A 22,251-nucleotide genomic window follows, 5' to 3' on the forward strand; every position below is an offset into this window, starting at 1 on the left:
TTAAGTTGAGTCTTGAAAGATCCCAAGGAAACTAAAAGATGGAGGTGAGGAAAGAGAGCCTTCTGGGAATCCATGAAAAAAACATGACTATCAGAAATGGAATATCCTGGGTGAGGAACAGCAAGTATAATTGTGTGCTAGATCTAATACATGATGGGATATAAAGCCCAAGGCTAGAAAAGGAGAAAGGGATCAGGTTGCAATAGGCTTTTTAAAAAGCCAAATAGAGAAATCTAATTCTAGAGATAATAGGAAGCCACTGGAATTTACTGAGTATCCTAAGGTAGTTGATCAAACCTGTGCTTTCAGAAAATTGCTTTGGCAAACATTGAAGGGCCTGTAGGAAATGAGGCACATTCATATATCTTAAAATGAGTTATGAATTGGTCCAGCCATTCTGGAAAACAATGAGACCATGCCCTCAAAATTACCAAACTGTGCATACCCTTTGGCCCCACAGTACCAATATAAGGTCTATACTACAAAGGGGGGAAAAAGGAAAAGTACTCATAAGTACAAATAGTTATGCCAGCTCATTTTTATGGTAAAGAACTGGAAACTAAGGGAATATTCATCAACTAGGGAAAAGGTGAATGAGTTGTGGTATATGAATGTAATAGGTACTATTTTGTCTGCCATAACAAATCATGAAAGGGAGGGTTGCAGAGAAATCTGGGAAGACTTGTATGAACTAATGCAATAAAGTGAGCAGAACTGGGAAAACAACTTTAAAAGACCTAAGAATCCTGATTGATAAAGCATAAGACTTGGTCAATACAGGGACTTGTTGATGTTGTGGAGATTTTGTTTTGTTTTGTTTTGTTTTTAATGGGAGGATAGTGCTAAGAGAGAGAAAACTGATTTTTGTTCATTGGAAAAACTTTTAAAAGGTAATTTTGGCAGCTAAGATGTGGAAGCAGATGTAGAATAAAGAGAGATTTGAAGTGGGATAACCAATTAGAATATTATTACAATAGTCTAGGCAAAAAAGGTGACTCACTAAGGAGATGGCTATGTGAGTGGAAAGACGGGGATGTATGCAGAAGATTTTGTGAAGATATAAACAAGATTTGGCAAGACATTGGATATGTGGGTTCAAACTGAATAAGGTATTCAACACTACACACTTGTCAAGAGGATAGGGGTGCTACCAATAATAGCAAAATTTGAAAGGAAAAAGATTTGGAAGGAAAAATGATTTCTGTTTTGGACCTGTTGAGTGTGAGAAGCTAACAGGACAACCACTTCTAAATGTTTAAAAGGCAGTTGGTGGTATGGAACTAGAGCTTAGAAGAGAGGATAGGGTTGGATATTTAGACTTAATAATCATCTGCATGGTAACTGAACCCATGGAAAATGATAAGATCACCAAGGAAAACAGCACCCCTGGAAGAGCCTTAGGATACAACACACAATTAATACACATGACTTAGATGACGATTCAGCTAGGAGACCTAGAAGGAAGGGATTGGACAGTTAAGAAGAATTCACAAGAGCAGAGATACAAGAACCTAAAGAAGAAACTATCTCAAAAGAGATGACCATCCACAGTGTTGAATGTTGTAGAGATCTTAAGGTGGAGAACTGAGAAGAAGCTAATGAAGTCATCTGATCTTCATAGCAGGGGAAAAAGGGATCCCCATTTTAAAGGTGGGGGCTCAGAAAAGTGAAATGATTTGCACAAGTTCAAATGGCCATTAATTGGCAGGTGTGGATCTGTAACCCCTATTATGGTGCTATCCTTTAGTATCAGAGGAATGAAAGGATTGATTTGATTAAAGGAAAAGAGAAAAATGAGCTATATTGCCCCAGTTGAATAGCTTTACTGAGATGTCAGAATTATATGGTGCCAGCCTATTAAAGAAGTCATTTACTTTTTTGGAAAACACATAGCAGCTGCTGAGAAGGATGGGCAGCCAGTGGCCTTTAAATATGAACTTTAAAAAGTGGCATACATAAATACAAATTTCAAAAATGCCTCTAAAAGAAGAAACCCTGCTGCCAGACAACGCTTTAATTCTAACTCACAGCTGCCCAAATTTTACTTACATGTTTTGGTAGGAGAATATCTTAAGTCATATTAATTTTAAAGATATTCTCAACATATTTTTCAGTAGTAAAGCCTAAATCCAGACCTTACCAAAACTGGAAAGGAGGTGACCTTTTTATTATCATCATGGATAGGACCTTACAAATCACCTTATCCAAATCCCCTTCAATTTACAAATGAGGATACTGAGGCTAACAGAGAAGTAACTTCTCTAAGGTCAAACAGATACAAGTAGCAGAGCCTTGAGGAGAGAATACAGAGAAGTGAGAAGAGAAGGTATTATAGGACTAGACAAGTAAGACCTATAGAAACAACCTAATAGAATATCCCAGCTTTCAAACACTTAGTGATTCCACAAGAACTACTCCATGGCAGTATAGTACAACAAAAAGCAGTACTAGATTTGGAGTCAAAAGATCTGTTTCAAATCTCACTTCAGATATTTATTAGTTGTGCAACCCTGAGGAAGTTATTTAACCTCTCTGGGCCTCAGGCTCTTTATCTGTAAAATGAAGAACTTGAAGGCTTATAAGATTCCTTCTAACTATAAATCTATGATCCTCTGAAGTCTGGAAAGCAGACTGACAGAAAATAGTTTTTGGCCAGTATCTTGCACCACATGCCAATACTATGCTCCAAATGAATAAGCAATCTAAATAAAAAAGGTGACTTCATAAAAAAAATAATAAAATTAGAACAGGGAGAATTATTTTTCAGAGCTAGGGTTGATTCACAAGAAAAAAAGGAAGACATACATAATTCTTATCAGAAAAGCCCAAAAAAAAAAGACTACTTCCATTATAAAAGGTGTTTCAAAAGTCTTAGTGCAGTCATAAGTTTTAATTGCTTAAAACTGCACTAAATTTTTAGGAACACTTTGTATGAAATTTAAAAGCTTTTGCACAACTAAAATGAAAATAGCTAGAAGGAAAACTGTGTGGGAGAAATAAAATCTTTCCATCAAACATCTTTGATAAAAGCCTCATAGCAAAGACATACAGGGAATTGAGACAAAAGTTATAAGACCAAAAGAGTCATTCATCAAAGTTGTCAAATAATGTGAGCAGTTTTTTTTTTTAAAGGAAATGCAGACTCTCAACAACCATAGAAAAAAGTGCTCCAAATCACTAAAAGAAAACCAAATTAAAATGACTGAGGTTTGGTTTTTTTTTTGTCCAGATCTCTGATTTCACTAGAAGGGATGGGAAGACGGAATGGTATGAGAGGTCTCTGTTCTCCTTCCACCAGTTCAAATCCAGCAACTTACCTAAAATTTATAGATACCAAGACACTCACAGCAGCACTTTCAATGATAAAGGAAGGAAGGAAGGAAGGAAGGAAGGAAGGAAGGAAGGAAGGAAGGAAGGCAGGCAGGCAGGCAGGAAGGAAGGAAGGAAGGAAGGAAGGAAGGAAGGAAGGAAGGAAGGAAGGAAGGAAGGAAGGAAGGAAGGAAGGGGTAGGGAGGCAGGGAGAGAGGGAGGGAGGGAGGGAGGGAGGGAAGAGGGGGAGAGGGAGGGAGGCAGGCAGGGAGGGAGGCAGGGATGCCCTTGACTGGAAAGTGAATGAGTTAAGATGCATGAATGGAATGGAAAATTACGGTATAAAAAATGAACACAAGAAGACATATGAATTGATACAGAATACAGAAAACAAAATAAGAAGAAAATATACAATGACAACCAAAACATTAATGAAAACAACACCAAAAGGATTCTATACTCATTAAATGCAGTTACCAATCTTGGTTCCAGAGGACAAATGACAAAATACACTTGCATCCTCAAGGCTGAGAGGTTCAGAACATCACAAATTTTCTGTGTTACTGAGTTGTGCTTAAACAGTTTTTGTTGTGAGCAAGGGTTCCATGGAATGTTAAGTGGCTGTGGTCCCCCCCACCAAATAAATAAACCAAAACAACTCAAAGTTTTTTAATAAGAACGGGAAGTGAATTGAGTATCAAAAGACCTTGCACTTCCAGTCTCTATTTTATCAATTACTACTTGTATAACTTTCACTAAATCACTTTATTTCTCTTAACTTATTTCACCATTTGCAAAACAGAGAAAAGTACTATCCACCTTCCAAGAGTATTTTGAAAATCAAATAATGCATGAAAAAAATAGCCATTTAACTCTTGTTTTCAGGTCCTTCTATGAAAAGAGAGGTTGTACTAAATGATCTCTAATGTCTTTCTAATAATAGCATGCTATTTTCTAAGATTGTATATTCTAGACTGCCTTTCAGTTCTAACATTCTACATTCTAATATTATGTGTTCTATGTTCTATGCCACCTCTAACATTCTATGGCCCAATTCTTCCCATTCTTAATATTCTCTGAAGAAAATGACAGTGCTAAGAAGGAAGCCCATCTCTAGATATGATCTGAATTTAAATCCCGTGTCATACAACACAGAACAACTAAGTGACACAAGAATATAACCTTGACAGATAATTCCCTGGGCTTTATATGAAATCTAGAAAGTTCTGTATTAGGTACTCTAGGCCCAGTATGTATGTAAATGGTTTACTAAACTTCTCTCCAACTGGAGTGGCTCCACCATTACTGTCTGACAGAGATGCAAATAAAGATAAAATATGCCTCAAGGATATAAGGCTAGAAATGGATTACATAGTGTGTTCACTGATTGTTCTTAGGAAACACAGTGGCAACTGTAGCAAATGCTACCCTTGATATACAGATGTTAGAGTAAATAGCCTTCAGCTAAACCAAATTTATGGAAGCTTAACCTAGTTTCCATCACATGCAAAATCTGTAGTATTTTGCAACTAACAGCTGGAAACTCTGAAACTCACTATTGCCAGCTCTCATAGGGTAGGCATTCAAATAGGGAAAGTAGAAGGCAAGAAAACAAACTCCCAAAGGGCAAAACTTAGAGCATGGGAAGATCAGGCCTAGTACTGGGAAATATGGGCTCTTTGACCACAGCACAGTTCACAAAGGAATCCTAGTCTGAGAGGCTTGGAGGGATTTCCCCATTTGTACAATTCTGTTATAAAATTATCCTTTGCTCCAAGCATGATGTAGTGAGAAAAGCAACCAGCTGGTAATCAGAAGAAGGTTCTAATGGTCTAGTCACTTAATCTCTCTGGGCCTCTCTCTTCGTTGGTAAAGTGAACAGTGTGCTTGTGAAGATCAAAAGAGATAACAGAGGCAAAGGACTTTTAAAAATGTAAAGTGCTTATACTGTTTGCTTTGATCACACAACCAACTTAACTTTACTAGAAATCAAGTTTCCCAAAATGAAGAAATGGAGACACAGAGATTAGAATGACCTGAAGTTCACAGAGGGACAAGACTGGGACTAAAATCCAAACCTCCTTCTGTTAGGCTTTTTACCTACCTTAAAGAGTCATGTTGGAATTTTTAAAAGTAAGAACCTTAAAATATAAAGTTACAACAAAGAATGTTATCAACAAAAGGAATCTCAAGACATAATCTAATAAAACTCTCTTAAAGAAGAAGAAATTGAGGATCAGAATGGTAAAGCGGCTTTCCTGAGGTCAAACAGAGAGTCTATAGTAGAGGTAGAACTAAACATGAGATCTCAGCGCCCAGTGCAGCACTCTAGGCCTGCCTGCAACAGAAATTGACAAACACACAGAGCTTTAACTGAGGGAGAACAGGAGCATGGAGGAATTTTTCAAACATCACAGGTGCTTGGGCAACACTATGCTAGAAATCTGAAATAGATTAAAAATAAATAAATAAATAAAAACGGTGTCCTACCATTATTTCCTGGACAAAGCTGCCATTCTTTGTTAGGAAGGCTAGAAGTCACTGTAGTTATAGTGTCCTCCCCCTTTGAAAGCTGTTCCTCTAACTTGCTCCTCAGGGCATTATTTGTCTCAATGCTTCTTTCTAGTTGAACCCGCAAATTCTGTATCTCTGTCAGGAGTTCATGCAAGTCCAGAAGATGGTTTTGCTCTTTTCTGCATTCCTCAGACATATCTTGTCTAGGTTCTGTGACATTTTATGAGAAGACACATCTTTTCTAATTAAAAGGTCAGTCATCCCAGGAACAAGAATGGTCAAGGACATGTATCCTTTACTAACAGCCAGTTATAGCTAAAATAATGACAACTTAAAACCAAAAATATTGGCAGACATAATTGCTACTATTGCATACACTTAATAAGAGCCAAAAATTAATTTCACTTCTGGTCATAAAAGCTAGCAAATTGCCCACCAAAATCTGAAAGTTATGTCTAGTAGTAATAAAATCTATTTGTGCTAGAATTAGCAAATCAAAAGGGCCATTTTTTAAGACACCATAGAGCATAAAAGGCACAACAGAGAGGGTAAGGAAAGCAACTTTAGGAGAAAATGATAATTATGATATGACTCTTTGCAAGATAAATTTTCAACTGGAAAATTAGGTTTTTTATAAGCCCAATACCATAAAATTTAAACTGAGGACATCAGGGCCTAAAGAGTGACCTCAACAATTCACTATCTTTTAGAGGAAGGGAAGAGAACAGTGTACCCTCTGATAGTATCCTGACACACAAAAAATCACAAATAAATGAAATATTGCATCATGTGAGGCTAATGAAATTTAACTAATGATTTGACATTCTTATGCTACCTAAAAGACAGTTTAAAAATACTATTCAGTGCTTTACAACATCTCATGCCAAAGAGTGTTAATGCCATTCTTCTCCTTTGAGGGCTCCCATCTCAGTAGGACTCCGATCTGACCCGGTTTAATTTAAAATGAGATGAGCTCACGGCTCCAAATACCTATCTGTCTTCTGTTTGCTTCTTCCAGCTTTTCATATACCTTGAGTTCAACTCGGAGTGACTGCAATAATTTGGCATTCTCTGAGTACTGTCGTTGCTGAACCTTCATTTCTGTCTGAATCCTTTAAAAAAAATGCAATGCAGGTTAAATTAAAAGATAGTTAAACTTGGTTTATTTTTTCATGATGATGAAATACATGCGAATTACCCTTTCATGGGACCACCTCATACATATGTCTGTACTATCCTTGATTTAGGTGAGAACTATAATATGTGCATAACTAAGGGAAAGGTCTGGCTTCAGTGAAACATAAGGCTCTCATCTAAAAACATATAGAGTGGTGTTGGCAAAACTTTTAGAGACTGCATGCCCAAACTGTACCTTCAAGTCACCTGTGAGCCCCCACATTACCCCAGAAAGCAGGAGGAGGAAATGCTCACGGTGGGCTGCTGGGCAGGGCACATGAACATTATCGTCAGGCACAGCAGAGGTGGGGGAGGGGAGTGGCCCCCTCCAGCACACCAGGGCACACATGCCACACCTTTGCCAATGTGGATATAGAGGAAAATGACTTATTTACTTCTCAACTTTTCACAATGAAAGTTTAAATTGAAGATGAGATCAATACCTGTTTAATTCATGATGGCTGCTGTAAATCGCATGAGTCAGATGCCTGTTGTCTTTCTCCTTCTCACTGACTTGTTTCTGCAACCTTTCATTTTCTTGCTTGACACATTCATAATCCCTCTGAAGGTGTTCAATGATCACAGTCTTCCTAGAGAGGGATTCTCGTAATTTTTCATTTTCCTTTTGTTTATCTGCAAACACAAGCCATATAATTTATAATGGGGACCATTTGTTTTTCAACCTTATTACCCAAATACAGCACTTCAGTTTAAGTACTCCAAGAATACAAATAGAAAGAAATTTAATCTGGTTTTTAGGATTTTAGTATTATAATTATCTTCTGCATTTTGGATAGATAAATCTGTCAGCATCAAACCTATAGATTCACCTTCACTAGGATAAATAGTTCTTTTTAATTTCCTATTAAATAATGGACCATGCAAATCTTGTTTTCTTGTCTTCACAAGCAAATGATGAGTAGAAATTTGGGGAACGTGGACTGTTTACTAAAAAAGTTAGCTACATTTATGAGATAGAGACAAGATATGCTGTGGAGATCAGAAAGCCTGCATATCCCAAACAATTCTAAAGGACTGTTGCATTGACAGCTGCTAGTCCTCTCCTTTAGAATGAGGGTTGTAGTCAATAAATTGCCTTTTCTAGTGAACCATATAACTTAGTCTCAATTTCCTCCTCTGAAAATAGGAATAAAAAATACTTGCACCCCCTATCTTTTAGGGTTATAAGAAAAGTACCTCACAACTGTAACCCATTACAGGAGTTAAACATATTATCAAAAAGGATACTCTGGTGCAAGGGAAGTTTACTTCTTAAAGATGTGTTACAGTGACAGAGAGGGTGGGGAACTGAAGCATTTCTTACCTCAGTGTCTCACTACAGCTATTAAGCCAAATTATTTCCCTCTTCAGAGAGGTGAGAACCAGATTAAAAAAAAAAAAGTCTAGGTCAAAAAAAACTGATCTTTTTATCATTTCAGAGGACCCTGAAAGGGGACACAATCTATTCCCAGCACAGAAGGACACAGCAGGGAAAGAGTGAATAGCAGCAGATCCTCCTGCCTAAAGGGAGCAAAAACAAATCAGTGGGGGGGAAATACAATAGGCACCTAATTCAAGCAATTGACAACAACCATCATGAATTAAACAGGCTATTGATCTCATCCACATTTAAAACTTCATTGAGGAAAATTGTGAGAGGTAAATAAGACAGATTGCTTTAAATCTTCTTAGCTGTGACTCTCAACATTCAAATGGGGAAACTCAAGAGTCAAACCTTTATGGTGTGGTTTCCTCATTTTATTTGGGTATAATAGTATCAGCTAAATTCTCTTTGCAGCCAAGTCCTTTCCTGAATACTCCTTTGCAATACAAAGAAAAGTCTGTCAGGAATTCAATGCAAATTGCTTTCCTGCATATACTGTACTAATTTAGTATTTGGAGGAGGAGAAGTAAAGGATAATTTAATCATTTTTCTGGAGTGATTAAATTGGAGTGACTCACCTTAAGAGGATTGAGGACCCAGTTGATCAATAGGAAGGTAAAAAGAAAGATAGATCTCATTAAGCCAGATGAGAAAACAGAAATGGGTTAACTAAGAGAAGCAAGACCTAAGAGAGCTATCAGAATGGGGTTTCGTTAAAAAAACGGGTATTTGCAAAAACAGGAACACTCAAACCTACAAAGCTGCTCTGCTTGAGTTGGGGCAGTACACTAATAACCTCAGTGGATAGGAAAAATCTGAAAGGGCTCTGACTGAAGGCAATAGCAGAGAATTTCAGAATTGAGAAAACACTTCAGGAGCCAGATAGCCTGAACTGTACCTGACCAAAATCCACTCTTTATATATACTCAATGTGAGAGTATGCATGTGTGTGTGTATAAATACATACATGCACACACACAAAAACTGGAAGACTTAGAGGCTACCAAAACCAATCTTCTCATTTTACAAGAGGAAACTGAAGCCCACAGAAGCCACTATGAATCTCATTAGTGGAGGCAATGGGCTTCAAGTCTAGGACTCCAGGCTCAGTGACCCTGGCTCTTTCCATAAACCAAGAAGGCTCTCATTTGCTATTTTATAGATAAGCTGAGTTCAAATCATTCATGATGTCTAAAGTGATCACTTTTGTGAATTTAAGGCAATTGAGCTGACAAAATGATGCTTGCTTTTGAAAAAGAATCATCCTCTATTTCACATGAACAAGACTAAGACGCTCTCCTGGATATATGACCATGCTTTCTGCAGCTGAAGACAACCTCAGAGATCATCTAATCAAACCAGGAAGTCCCTCTAAATAATCCCAAGCAAAAGGTCATCCAGTTTCCACCAGAAAACCTCAACAGAAGCAGAACTTTCTGAGACACCTCATTTTATTTTTGGAGAACTCTAATCATCAGGAAGTCCTTTCTTACAATAAACACAAACCTAAAACATGACACCTCAAGCTGAACACCATAGATGTGGTGCAGGTATGGTCTCACCAGACCAGAAGATAGTGCAGCAGCATCTCCATCATTCTGGACATTACATTCTGTTAACGTAGCCTAAGATCACAGATTCTGACTGACATGACTCACTGTTAATCCCCATTAAGTTTATAATCCATGAAAACTCGAAGATCAAGGGAAACAATGTACAGAAATAGCAAATGAGAAACACTGTTGTCACATTTACATGTTCCATCGGGGCAGAGTCAAGATCCAGCCAAACTTGCAGTTCAGAAGGGCAAGTCAATTCCAAATGAGCAAAGTAAAGGGGAGTTTTAGTGTTCAGATGCCTGAAGGGTGTTTTGTTTTGCTTTTTTTTTTAACTCTCTTTTAAAATGATATGGTTCGACATACAGAGAAACATTGGTGCCCATGACTGCCAACTGCTTCTTTAGGAAAAAAAAGAGTTCAACTTTTACCTCTTGAACCTTTTGCAAGCATCACGTTGAGGGCTTGATTTTGCTTCCTCAGGAAATGAATTTCAGAAGTAAGGGAATTATGTTGTTCTGGGCCATGGATAAAAATGTTTGCAGAACCTGTAAGTACATACATAAAATCATCATTTATGAATCATCCCTGGGTCCATAAAGAACAAACTTTCTAAACAAAAATAATTTTAACAATCCGTGGGAAGAAAAAATAATATTACAAAAGATATTTTGCCTTCTGTATATTCTAAATGTTATCATCCCTACAGTTCAAAGGAACTTCAACCAGAAGGCTGAAAGGAATGCTAAAGCTCCTCCATGGTCTTCTCCACTTAGGATGAAAGTGGCTACAGATTTATGCACTGGCATCTTAGGGTACTAATAAGCAACCAACACTACAGAACAAACTATAACTGTGACTATCCCAAAGCACTTGGAAATTCACCTGGTTATAAACTGTTCCTTAGATTAACTCTTACTAAAACCCAGCCAGCCTTACTGGCTCAAAACAAACTATTCTGGCTGTACCACCTTCAGCAATGAATGATGGACAGCTGCTAAGTGGGTCCTGAATACAGCCTCCCCATTCTGGATAAATGTGTTGTTGAGCAGCTCAAACACACTGTACCTACTCCTATGCCTAATCCCAGGTGCCACTTTCAGTCTCCTCAAATGACTAGAATGGAATAAGTTTACTGTCAAATTGAAAATACTACACTGAATATACTCTAATACTGCAGATGTTAATGACTTACATGAAGACTCTGGTAATACTTTTGACCCTTAAAAATTTATATAGCAAAATAATTAAAGATATAGACAGTTAACCTGAATTCTGTTTGGGAGACCAATTTTTCATTTGCAAAATGAGTCATTCAGTAGGATCACTCATTCTCCAAAATTCTCACCCCTAGCTTCACTTCTAGGAAAACTAATCTACTGAAATCCTAGATACAGCATAGAAGCAGATGCTTCCTGCAGATGGACCTGGCATTGGACAATATTCAGCACATACATACACTCTCCACTCCACTGCCAAATTGCTCCATTCAGGCTTTTGTCTCCTTCTTGACCCTGACCACCCCAAAGTCTATTAAAGACAGTGGGGAGCTTAAGATTTGCTATCACTAAAGGAACATCACCTCCCCTCACTGGGCCATTTAGACACCATGTGGGCTGCTTCACTGCTCACCTAATATGGATGAGAGAAATCATCAATTCTATTCTTTACAATGAGGGAACCCAACAGGTCTTATCCATCTCCTCTACCACTGCCTCTGAAGGTCCTCTTGACTTTAGCATCTTACCATGCCTCTGAGTAATACAGACTCCTGGCACCTTCATCTGACTAACTGATTAATCTAGGACTCTGCTGTAAGCCCCTCCACTACTGCTATCTTAGGAACTCCAAGTCTTTCCATGTGCCTAACAGTTGAACTTTTTTTTAGGCATTGTTTCTCCCCCATTAGAAGGCCAACAGCTCCCAGAGAACAGGAACAATCCCAACTGAATTAAATTATTCCTCTAAGAACAAATACAATGTTTGGCACACAGAAAGTGGCTAATAAATGCTTTTTCACTCATTTGTGATGAACCATATCTGAGTGCTACTTTCAAAGTCCAGCTGAAGCTCTGCCCCTACAATAAAGCATTTCCTAACAACCCCACTTCTAAGTGATCTCTCCCTCTTGTTAATGCAATTCAGTACTGATTAAGCACCTTCTATGGGCAAGACCCTGAATCAGACCCTAAATTACCAAAGGACTTACTGCTTAAAATTCTATTCAACATTGACTGAGTCCCTTCTGTGTGCAAGGCCTTGTACTTTGTAGGTCCCTGAGAAGATGATAATGGTCATCATCTCTTACAGTATTAGAGCTGCTCGGCAGGTTTCAAGGTTTGTCCCTGCTTACAAAAGTCTTGGGAGGCAGGTAATACAAGTACTATTATCCTTCTTTGATGGAATGGGAAACAGGCTAGGAGAGTGAAAAGATCTACTCACAGAAATATGGTCAGCTGCCATAGTAGGCAGTTAGAAACCCAATCTCAAGGAGCCTACAGTCTAGTGAAGGGGGGTATAAAAGAGATATTAGACACAGAAAAATAACTACAAGGTAAGACTAGTAATATACTACCTTTTGTATGTTATTTTTCAATATGTGTATGTTTTATCCCCTCAATTAAACTAAAAACTCCTTGAAGGTATAGAATGTGTCCTGCACTTGCTTCTCTAACCCCTCCAATATATGGTATATAAAGTGTACTTAGCAAATAGAGTAGGACCCCCTTATCCCAAGTTTAGCTGTCCATAGTTTCAGTTACTAGAGGTTAACCTGGAAACAGCAGTCTATCCCCCTTCTACTTTCACTTTTTTTCCCATTGGGGAGCAGGCACAAAGAATGGGAGCACACATATATGGGATCAGCAAGTGTTCACTTAAATCAGTGGCTTCAGTCATCTGTAATAGGTAGGTCTTGGTCTCCCCTGCAGATATGGGGACCCCACTATATCTGATTATTTTTTGTGCAAAGATTATTTTGTCTTGTTCACATGCACCTTCTAGTCATTCTGTTTGTAAATAAACAACCAGTCATCCCAATCAGACAGTGAGCTTTACATTACTCACAACCTCTCAAGCTTCAATCTCCCCAGCAGTAAAATGAGGATAGTTATCTATTAATTCTTACAGAGTACTTCTTGTTTTATAAAGTGCTTACATATATTTATATGATTAGATTATATTTATATTATTTACCTTGTGGGACTATTATGAGGATCAAAATGAGATACATATTGAAAAAGACTTTGTAAACTATAAAGTACTATCCAAATGTTGTCAAATATGATTACATGCTACTGTTGTTTCCCACAATGCTCAGAGCTGGGCTGGACACACAGATTATATGCCACAGAAATCAGAATGAATCTATGTGAGTCAACTACTTCACAAGAATCAAAGGAAATTGGAACTGGAAGAGCCCTCAGAGGTTATCCAGTCCCCCCTGTACATAAAAGAGAATCTCTTACACCACATCCTTGGGGGAGTCATTCAATCTCTACATTAAAGCCAAAAGAAAGAGAGGGAGATCTGCCAACTTCCCCAGGCAGCCCATTCCACTTTAGGGCAGATCTCATAACTATGAGTCAATCTTTCCAAATTCTTCCATGGTCAGTAAAATCTTCTTTAAATAGTGTTGTTATTATTATTAATCAATACCAGATAGATTTGGACTGTGTCAAATTTGTACTCAAGTTAAGAAGTTCTCAATGGTAATATATGCACTTATACTTCTTTGTCTCTACAGCAATTTTTCTATTATTCAGTCAATTTAGTTGTGTCTGACTATTAGTGACCCTTGGACTATACTGTCCACGAGATCTCCTTGGAAAAGATACTGGAGAAGTTTGCCATTTCATTCTCCAATGAATTAAGAGGTTAAGTGACTTGTCCAGGGTCACACAGCTAATGAGGGTCTGAGGCCAGATTTTAGCACAGGTCATCTTGACTCCAGTATCAGCATTCTATCGACTTATCCACCTAGCTGTCTCTTGAGCAAATAGATTATGTGACTTGGCCCAGATCACTGATAATAAGTATATGAGACTGGATTTTAACTCAGGTTTTCCTGACTCCAGGCAAAACATTCTAACCACTGAATCATCCAGCTTTCCCCCAGCAATTTTAGCAGTACAATTACAATGGGAAAAAAAAAAGATCCTTCCACCAAAATAAATATTGAATGAATGCCTTTTGTTAATATTTAGAACATAGCAAATTATTCTCAACAACATCTGTCAGCTCCATTTTAAGCTTATGGCTCCTAAGGCCAAAAATAACAACAATAATAGTATTTCCTTAACTCAATTTTAAAGAAATGTGTAAAACTTGATGAATTTCATTATTATTATTATTATTGAAAATTTATATAAGTGAGAATACACTTATTTATTTCCTATGTCTGTTATGACATAGTACAAATCAATCAGTCATCCAAAAGAGAAACTTGCAGGGCAGCCTAAGAAGAAAGCATTATGAATAATTGCAGGTTGCACAACAATTCCTGCTATTAAAACCTACTTGGTTAAAGAAAGGCCATATCTTCCAGGAATATACTGAAAAATGTTTCTTCAGGTATAGTTTTGGCTTGTGTGTAATACCTATATCCTCATTTGGCAGGTCAGCCAGAACTGCCCTCATTTCTGAAGACCCTGAGCCACTACTGAGATTTTTCAATCCATGACCTATTGAGACAGATGTCTAAGAATATTTAACTTGTTTTTTAAATACAATTCATCTGTCTTACTCTAGATTCAAATGTAAAATTTTAATCTTGCTACAACTTAAGGTCTTATTTTTCTGCCAATTTCTCAAGCCAAAACTGGATAGGAAAATTCAGAAAACAGAGCCATAGACTCTTGAAACTAAAAGTCAAATCATATCATTTTACAAGCATGGACACTGAGGCCCAAAGTGAAGTGACTTTCCCTAGTCACATGGCATATGGAACAGAGAATGAACTAGAAATTCGAAATCTGTTTGACTCCTAGCCCAGTATCATTTGCAATTTCCCCAAAAAGTCATCTGAAGAGTAGCATTACCAAGTGAGATTGTACCCCTTTACCTTGTTCAAGTTCACCCCCTTGCTGTTCAAGCTGTTTCCGCAGCCTTTCATTTGTTTTAATGGATTCTTCTAAACGTTGTCTCAAAGTTCGAATTTCTTGCAGATGTTCCATTAATAAGTCTAAAGAAAGGAAGGGCATTTTTTATTTAAAGACTGAAGCCCCTAACAAATTAAATAATTTATGGACTATGTAGTAAGTGCTAACTTGAAAATCTAAACAATATCCTACAACTTAAAGACAATCAGCAACTGGCATTTACTTTCTTCTTTGGGCAGATCCCATAGTTGGCATATTTCAACTGACATGTTTCTTTAATGGTACCCTAGTGCAATCCACCAGGAAGCCATTTAACACCATATGGAAAAATTATATTAGCTCCATTTTTAATGCAAATGTTAATGTAGCCTTTTATTCTTTTAACATATCAAATATTAATTCAAATTCTTCCTGAGGATGAGGAAATAGATCACTTTCAAGATGGCCTGGGTTGCATCATAATTGATTGCGGGGCTCTTTTAATGAATCCAAATATTTCCAAGGACCAATAAAAAGAAAGTGAACATAGTTATCTATCAGTGAATTTCTGATATAACTTTTTAAAGCAGAATCACACTAAGTATCAAAAAGAAACACTAATGTATTTAATATATCAATTAGGCTATATTCAGGATGTCTTAGTAATGTTTGTTTTAAAGTACTACACTAATGTTATGACCCAGTTTTAATTCTTTCAAAATTACTTTCATTTAAAAGTAGCACAATGTTACATCTTTTCCTAATTAAATAGTAATTTTAATATGAATTTGAATGGTCACGAGATTACTTAATTCCCATATCTGTAACCATCTTCCATTAACACTAGAAATGTTCAGAAGTAATTTGGTACAAAATATATAGGGATGTGATGTGTTCAATACTTAAGCAGCCTGCCTTCAATAAAAGGGCCAATTCCATCTCAGTATAATACCTTTTCCTCCTTGCTTGGCCGCTCTACAATTCTTCTTCCATCTGATATTCAGTTCAGCATGAGTCAGGAACTTATCAGCTTTAACTGCTACTCTATTTGCCAGTTTATCCATGTCATACACCACTTGCTTTGGGGGTAATAAATTTTTTTGTAGTCATTTCTATAAGTCACCTTGTAGTGGGACTTTTCGGCTAGGAATTGTAATCATCCCTTGGCCTTAAGGGAAGGCTCTCTAGATCAAATTAGACACCACTTATTAATTATGTAGCCTTAACAGTACAGTAGGAAATATTACACAGGACTTTAGAAAAAAAGAAAAATCTGTCCTGCTTCAGCTTCAGTAATCTCTGGACTAATATTACATAGCAGTGGATGTCAGTCTTCCTCTCCAGACCTCAGCTTCTTCAACTACAAAATAGAGGCAAGACCAAATGATATCTGAGGTCCCTTCCCCAGCTCTAAAATCCTATGATCATCCCTTGGGCCCATAAACTGTACAATAAACTACTTAGAGATGATAAGAATCTGATCTGAATGAAGATGCAACACTGAACATTGAAATAGCCTATTAGCACCTTCAGAGTGCGAACTGTAATTTATCTTTGTATTTCCTCTGGTGCCCAGCACACAGTAGGAACCCAACAGTTTTAAGTTACACAAAAATAAGATTTGTGTAACAGGAGTAGGTAAGATCAATTTCACTAGCAAACATTTTATAAATAAAATTTTAACCAACAACCCTATACACACACACAAGAAAAAAAAACTACAAAGTGAGGCAGAAAAGCACAACTCTCCAAACATTTCAATAATATCAAATAAACTGAATAATTTGGGAATGCTATGACATCATATGTGGCATCATCATAGGCACTACATAAATGCTAGCAATTATTTGATTTGTAAAAGATTCCATTATGAAAACTGTAGAGTGTTAAGACACAAAGAGGACTTTAGAATTTAAAATGCCAGAACCAGAAGGGACCCTTAGAAGACAGAATGTGAGGAAGGGAAGGAAGAAGAAAGGACAGAAGGAAAGAAGGACATATTTATTAAAAACATACTTTGTGCCAGGCACTGTCTTACATGTTTTATAAATATTTCATTTGTTCCTCTCATAACCCTGGGAAGTAAATATTATTATTCCTATTTTACAGTTGAGGAAACTAAGGCAAACAGAAGTTAAGTGGATTACCCAAGGACACATAGCTAATAAGTATCTAAGGCTGGATTTTAACTCAGGTTTTTCTGTCTCAGGGCTAGCATTCTATTCACTGCATTAACTGGCTGCCAGCAAAGGATCTTAGTCATCATTTATTTATTCCAGCTTCCTTATATATGAAAAAAACATTTTCCATTCACTATGTCTATACTGAAAATACAATGCATGAGAGAAAAGGAATTTGATAGCCCTGATTACATGGACAAGTGAACTACATAACTCAAAGTACATGCATGTAGACTGTGGCCTCTGTAGTTCCTAAAGAATCCTTTAAACACTTGAATAATTGAAAATTTTAGCTATCTAGAGTGATTTAGGATACTTCATTTGTATAAAATAAACAAAACAAACCAACTAATGCTAGAGCTTTAAATCCATTGTTTTATAGTGAATGTCCCAACATTTATACATATAGGTTTATAATCTATTTTCCTACCTATAGACAAGTGTAGACATAGAATAATATTCAGTGACCAAAGAATTATGTTCACTTTAGCTCATTCATTCATGAGCTATATCTATTAAGGCAGTAAAATAAGTGGACACATTTTTTAAACTATAAAAATAAGACTAAAAAACAAAAAAATTTCCAGGCTGAGAATAGATCAACAACCTATTAAATGAAGTGATTTTGTATTTCTGTCTGTTACTCAAAAATGTACTTGAAAAATCTTTTTTTGCCTTAAATTATTATAATGTAATTTACCATAATAAAATTACCTTGAGAAAAATTGTTAGCCATAATGGAACTCTTGTCTACATCCTCACTATCTTGCTTTTGTTCTACAGAATCAAAGGAGGACTTTTCTGACAATTCATAATCTGACAGCACTTGAGTAGCTGGTAGCAAGGTTGGTTTATCATCAAGAATTGGGGATACTGAGACATCCTCTGGAGCCCTGGTGTATTCAAAACAAAACAATTAGTAACTAAAAAATAAAATCAATTTTTTATCAGATAATCTCAAATAGAGATCAACATTTGCTTGTAAGCAGATAAATCATATTTTATAACATGGTTTTTAATATTTTAATTAATTAAGATTAATCACAGTAGGAGAGGCTTATATTTGTTCCCTTATGGGGGGGTAATCTACAACCTAATAACAACCCAGTAAGATAGCTACATCACTTATTACTATTCCCATTTTTCACATTAAAGGACAAGTTAAGAAAGGTAAAGAGGAATGCCCACAACATAGGCCATCACCATCTCCCCTGTGGTTAAGTTCTTCACATCTTTACTTCTTCTCATTACCTTCCTAAAACCACACTCCAAACTGAAGATTTTCACTATGGGATCAGAATCAAGCTGGGATGCATTCATTGGCAGACATGCAATCCAAAAAATGTCTTGAATACTCAAGTTTACTATTTGTTTCCAGAAGTAGACAGTAAAGGAAGGGAATAGTTTAATTATTTAGAGCAGGGGTTCTTAACCTTTATATATCATGTATGATGAAGCCAGTTAATTCCTTCTCAGAATACTATTTTTAAATGCAAAAAATATATGAGATTAACAAGGAAATAATTTATACTGAAATACAAATAAAAGATTTTAAAAAACAAATTCATGGACTCATTACAAAAAAAAATGGGTATCCACTGCCCTAGACAGGGTCAGAGTCTGAATGCAAATTGAAATTTTTAACATAATGGACATGGAAATATATATTATATAATAATATATAAAACCTGCCTGCCTTGTTGGGGATAGCTTGCAAAGTATCAAAAGCAAAGATTTAAAAAATTGTATTGACATGTAATTTGGAAACAAATTATTATATATTTAAAAAAAAAAATTCATGGATCTCAGGTTAAGAACCCTTAAGCTAATGAAGGCCTAAATATAACCTAGAAAATGGGCTAACTATAGGCTAAACCCAGGCTAGGAAAAAAAAAATCGATCTCAACTATACAATCAATTGTGATATAGAAAAAGAAAACGTATCGTGAACACCAGGGGAATTATTATTATAGTAACAACTCACATTTTTATATATTTTTACAAAGCACTTCACACAAACATCCTAGAAGTACAAAATTATTTTACTCAATTTACAGATAAGGAAACTGATATTAAGAAGCAAAGTAATCCCAAAACTAGTAAGTGACAGAGAGGGTTTGAATAAAGATATCCTGATTTAAAGTTCAACATTCTTTTCGCCAACATCATTCAGGGATAGAAAAATCAATTTAAGTGGCCACTGCACAAAAGTTGATAAATAAAGAATATGGAATCAAAACAATTGCTCATAAGAAAAAATCATAAGTGAATCAAGGGACCTAGGGATTGGAAATAAGATAGACAAGTTATGTGGCTTTAAAAAAAAGTATGTTAGTTTTAAGTTTCTACTTTATTTCTCATTTGATTTACCAAATGAAAGTTCACCATGAGAAAAAAATCCTGTCAGGAAGCAGGCACATTCCACCTAAATCACATTTATATATATGTAGTAAGCAACATATATCTGACAGTCAGTAACAGTCTGGAACTTTGAGGAGTTAAAACCACTAAGGCTCAAAAGCTAGTTATGATTATATTTCCTCTCATTTAATTTACATCTCTACAATTAGCTGAACAATATTATGATAGGATTTCCCAAAATAACAGTGGAGTTTTGTAGCAATAACGTTGCTCTTTATAGAGGTACGGTGTAACACTATAACTTGGGAGGGACCTCGATGTTTTTTCCTTTATCTCCTCCTGCCCCCCACTAAACTGAGTTCCATGAGAACAAGGAGCATGTTTTATCTCCTCGAGAACACAGCACAGCATTCTGCATACAGAAGGTACTTAATAAATATTTCCAACATTTGAACATCCTACTGCTGCAATAAGAAATGACATTGGCTAGGACAAGGTAATAAGATACATACACCCATTCATTTAAAAGCTGACAGTTAAAATGAAGCTTGTGTTTTGAATGATTTTCTTTAATAAATGCTATAAGCTTACCTTTTGATTAATTCATTATGTTTGCTGACTTCTTTATCGGATGATTTTCCTGTGAAGGAAAAATCCATTAGACAAAAGAAAAATGTTTCACATAAAAACATTTGTTCTACAATCATTCCCTGTGTATGTATATATATTTAAATGAGCTAAACAGTTTGTTTAAAAGTCTTCTTTAAGATCCCAAGTGTTTAATATACATATCTAAGACTCACCAACAAGATGATAGAAAACAAAACCCATGCAGATAGACCACCTTTATTACCAACTCTTGATTACTCCCTGCAGGGGTAGATGACATTGGTAAATTCATAAAAAATGCATTTCTGGAGCTGGTTTCAAAGTTATGTTGTCCAGTCTGTAGAACAAGGAGAGTCTAAACTGCAAATGGTAAAAGATTTGCTATTCCCTTTTTGGTTTTTGTTTTATTTGCTATTTGTGAGAGAGCAAACAAAGTAAGATTTCAGACAAACCAACATCCTATGCTGGCATAATTCAGAACTCGTCAAACTGAGCTTTTTAAAATTAAAAAGAGCCCTAGGACTATTGAGGAAGCAGGACTGTGACTAGATGGCACCCACACTAAGGAAATAAAAATTCAGAAAGGAGAATGTTCCCATACCCATTCTGAGAGGGAAGCAAAACCTGAAAATTTGAATGTACTCTGGTCCATTTTCTTTACCATTCTGAGTATCAAACAGTAGTATATGAAGCTAGCTAAGAGGGCCCAACCACTGTGGTAAGCTGTCCATCATAGTCAATCAAAGAGGATTTACTGAGAACCTACCAGAATCTAAAGAGTTGAAAGGTACCTCAGGTCATCTAGTCTAATCCCTACCCAAAGTAAGAAACATCTTTACAACAACCTACCAAGCCTTCATCAAGAGAAAATTCCCTACCCTCTAAGCAGTCCATTCCATTGCTACAAACCTAAAATTGTTAAGAATATTAAAACAGTTCTCTTAGATATCTACCAAATAAGGTTTCAGAGCTTAAAGGTAAAATGATCTGCTGTCCCTACACTATGGTGTTCCTTTTCAACTTGCCACTCCTCATGAGAAAACTCTGAAGTTAAATTTGACTTGGTTGCATGATTTTCAAAAGAGCAATAAGGCCTATTCCCACATCTTTCCAATGACCCAATTAGGAAACAAGAGAGAATTCTGCATTAAGTTCAAGTTATACTGGAAGTTGGCAGTACTTAGAAACCAATCTATGAATTAATTCTTTTTAAGTTGCTATTGGCCAAAGAAAAACATAAACTTGCCATTTGCAAGAAAACATGAAAGCCTACTTTTTTATGTTGCTTAGCAAACTTATGTACCATGATGGGTTCAAATACATATAATATAATAGGGTTTTTAAAAGGAGAAGTTGATGCTAAACTGTCCTCTATTCAATGGCTAAAGAAGCAAAGCCACTATGTCACACTGAATTTAGTAACTTGATACTATACTGGTTTATTCCCACTGCTTCTAGAAAAAGGCCTTTGACAGGATTTCATTAATTCAGCAGTAATTATATTCCAATTCTCTACTACAATAGTGGTCTTTAAAACAAAATGACAAAGTATTATTCTAGGAAACATCATTTCAACTGATGCACGGACTTGTTTTGGTTGAAGCTGCCTGCACACAGGTGATAGGCTACCATCTGTTGGGCTGTTTTAACATGTTAGGATATGAGACATTAAAACATTTCTCCAATTACTCAGTTTCTACTTAAACAGCTACAGAGTCAATGCAAGTCATACTAGTCTAAAAAGGTTTTCTTAAATATCTAAATTATCTGTCTTCATTTAGGACAAGTATAGGACAACATTCCTAATTGGTATCTCTCTTTACCTCTGATATTTCCTGCACAATGCTGCCACTTATAAAACTTACAACACCACTTTGATCATGTCAATCATAATTTTTTTTTAAACCCTTACCTTCTGCCTTAGAATTGGTACTAAGTATCTATACCAAGGCTGAAAAGCAGTATGGAATAGTCAATTGGGGTTAAGTGACTTGTCCAAAATCATACAGCTAGGAAGTTTCTAAGGCCAAATTTGAACCCAGGTTCTTTGGACTCCAGGCCTGGCACTCTGTCCACTGAGTCAC

General features: G+C 36.3%; 1 protein-coding gene across 5 annotated transcripts in view; it reads right to left on the reverse strand.

Annotated features, from left to right (window-relative positions):
- The window catches only part of CDK5RAP2 (CDK5 regulatory subunit associated protein 2), a 176,403-nt gene that overhangs the window by 12,131 nt on the left and 142,021 nt on the right, over window positions 1–22,251 (reverse strand). For all 5 annotated transcript variants that reach the window (XM_007474549.3, XM_007474550.3, XM_007474552.3 and 2 more), the window contains 7 exons: window positions 20,150–20,198; window positions 17,912–18,090; window positions 15,002–15,121; window positions 10,371–10,487; window positions 7,443–7,632; window positions 6,814–6,935; window positions 5,800–6,033 (listed from right to left, as the gene is read on the reverse strand). In XM_007474549.3, coding sequence (XP_007474611.2) covers window positions 5,800–6,033; window positions 6,814–6,935; window positions 7,443–7,632; window positions 10,371–10,487; window positions 15,002–15,121; window positions 17,912–18,090; window positions 20,150–20,198 — 1,011 coding nt within the window. The remainder of the gene's footprint in view (window positions 1–5,799; window positions 6,034–6,813; window positions 6,936–7,442; window positions 7,633–10,370; window positions 10,488–15,001; window positions 15,122–17,911; window positions 18,091–20,149; window positions 20,199–22,251) is intronic.

This window comes from Monodelphis domestica, chromosome 1, assembly GCF_027887165.1.
Source record: "Monodelphis domestica isolate mMonDom1 chromosome 1, mMonDom1.pri, whole genome shotgun sequence".
Classification (NCBI taxonomy): Eukaryota; Metazoa; Chordata; class Mammalia; order Didelphimorphia; family Didelphidae; genus Monodelphis; species Monodelphis domestica.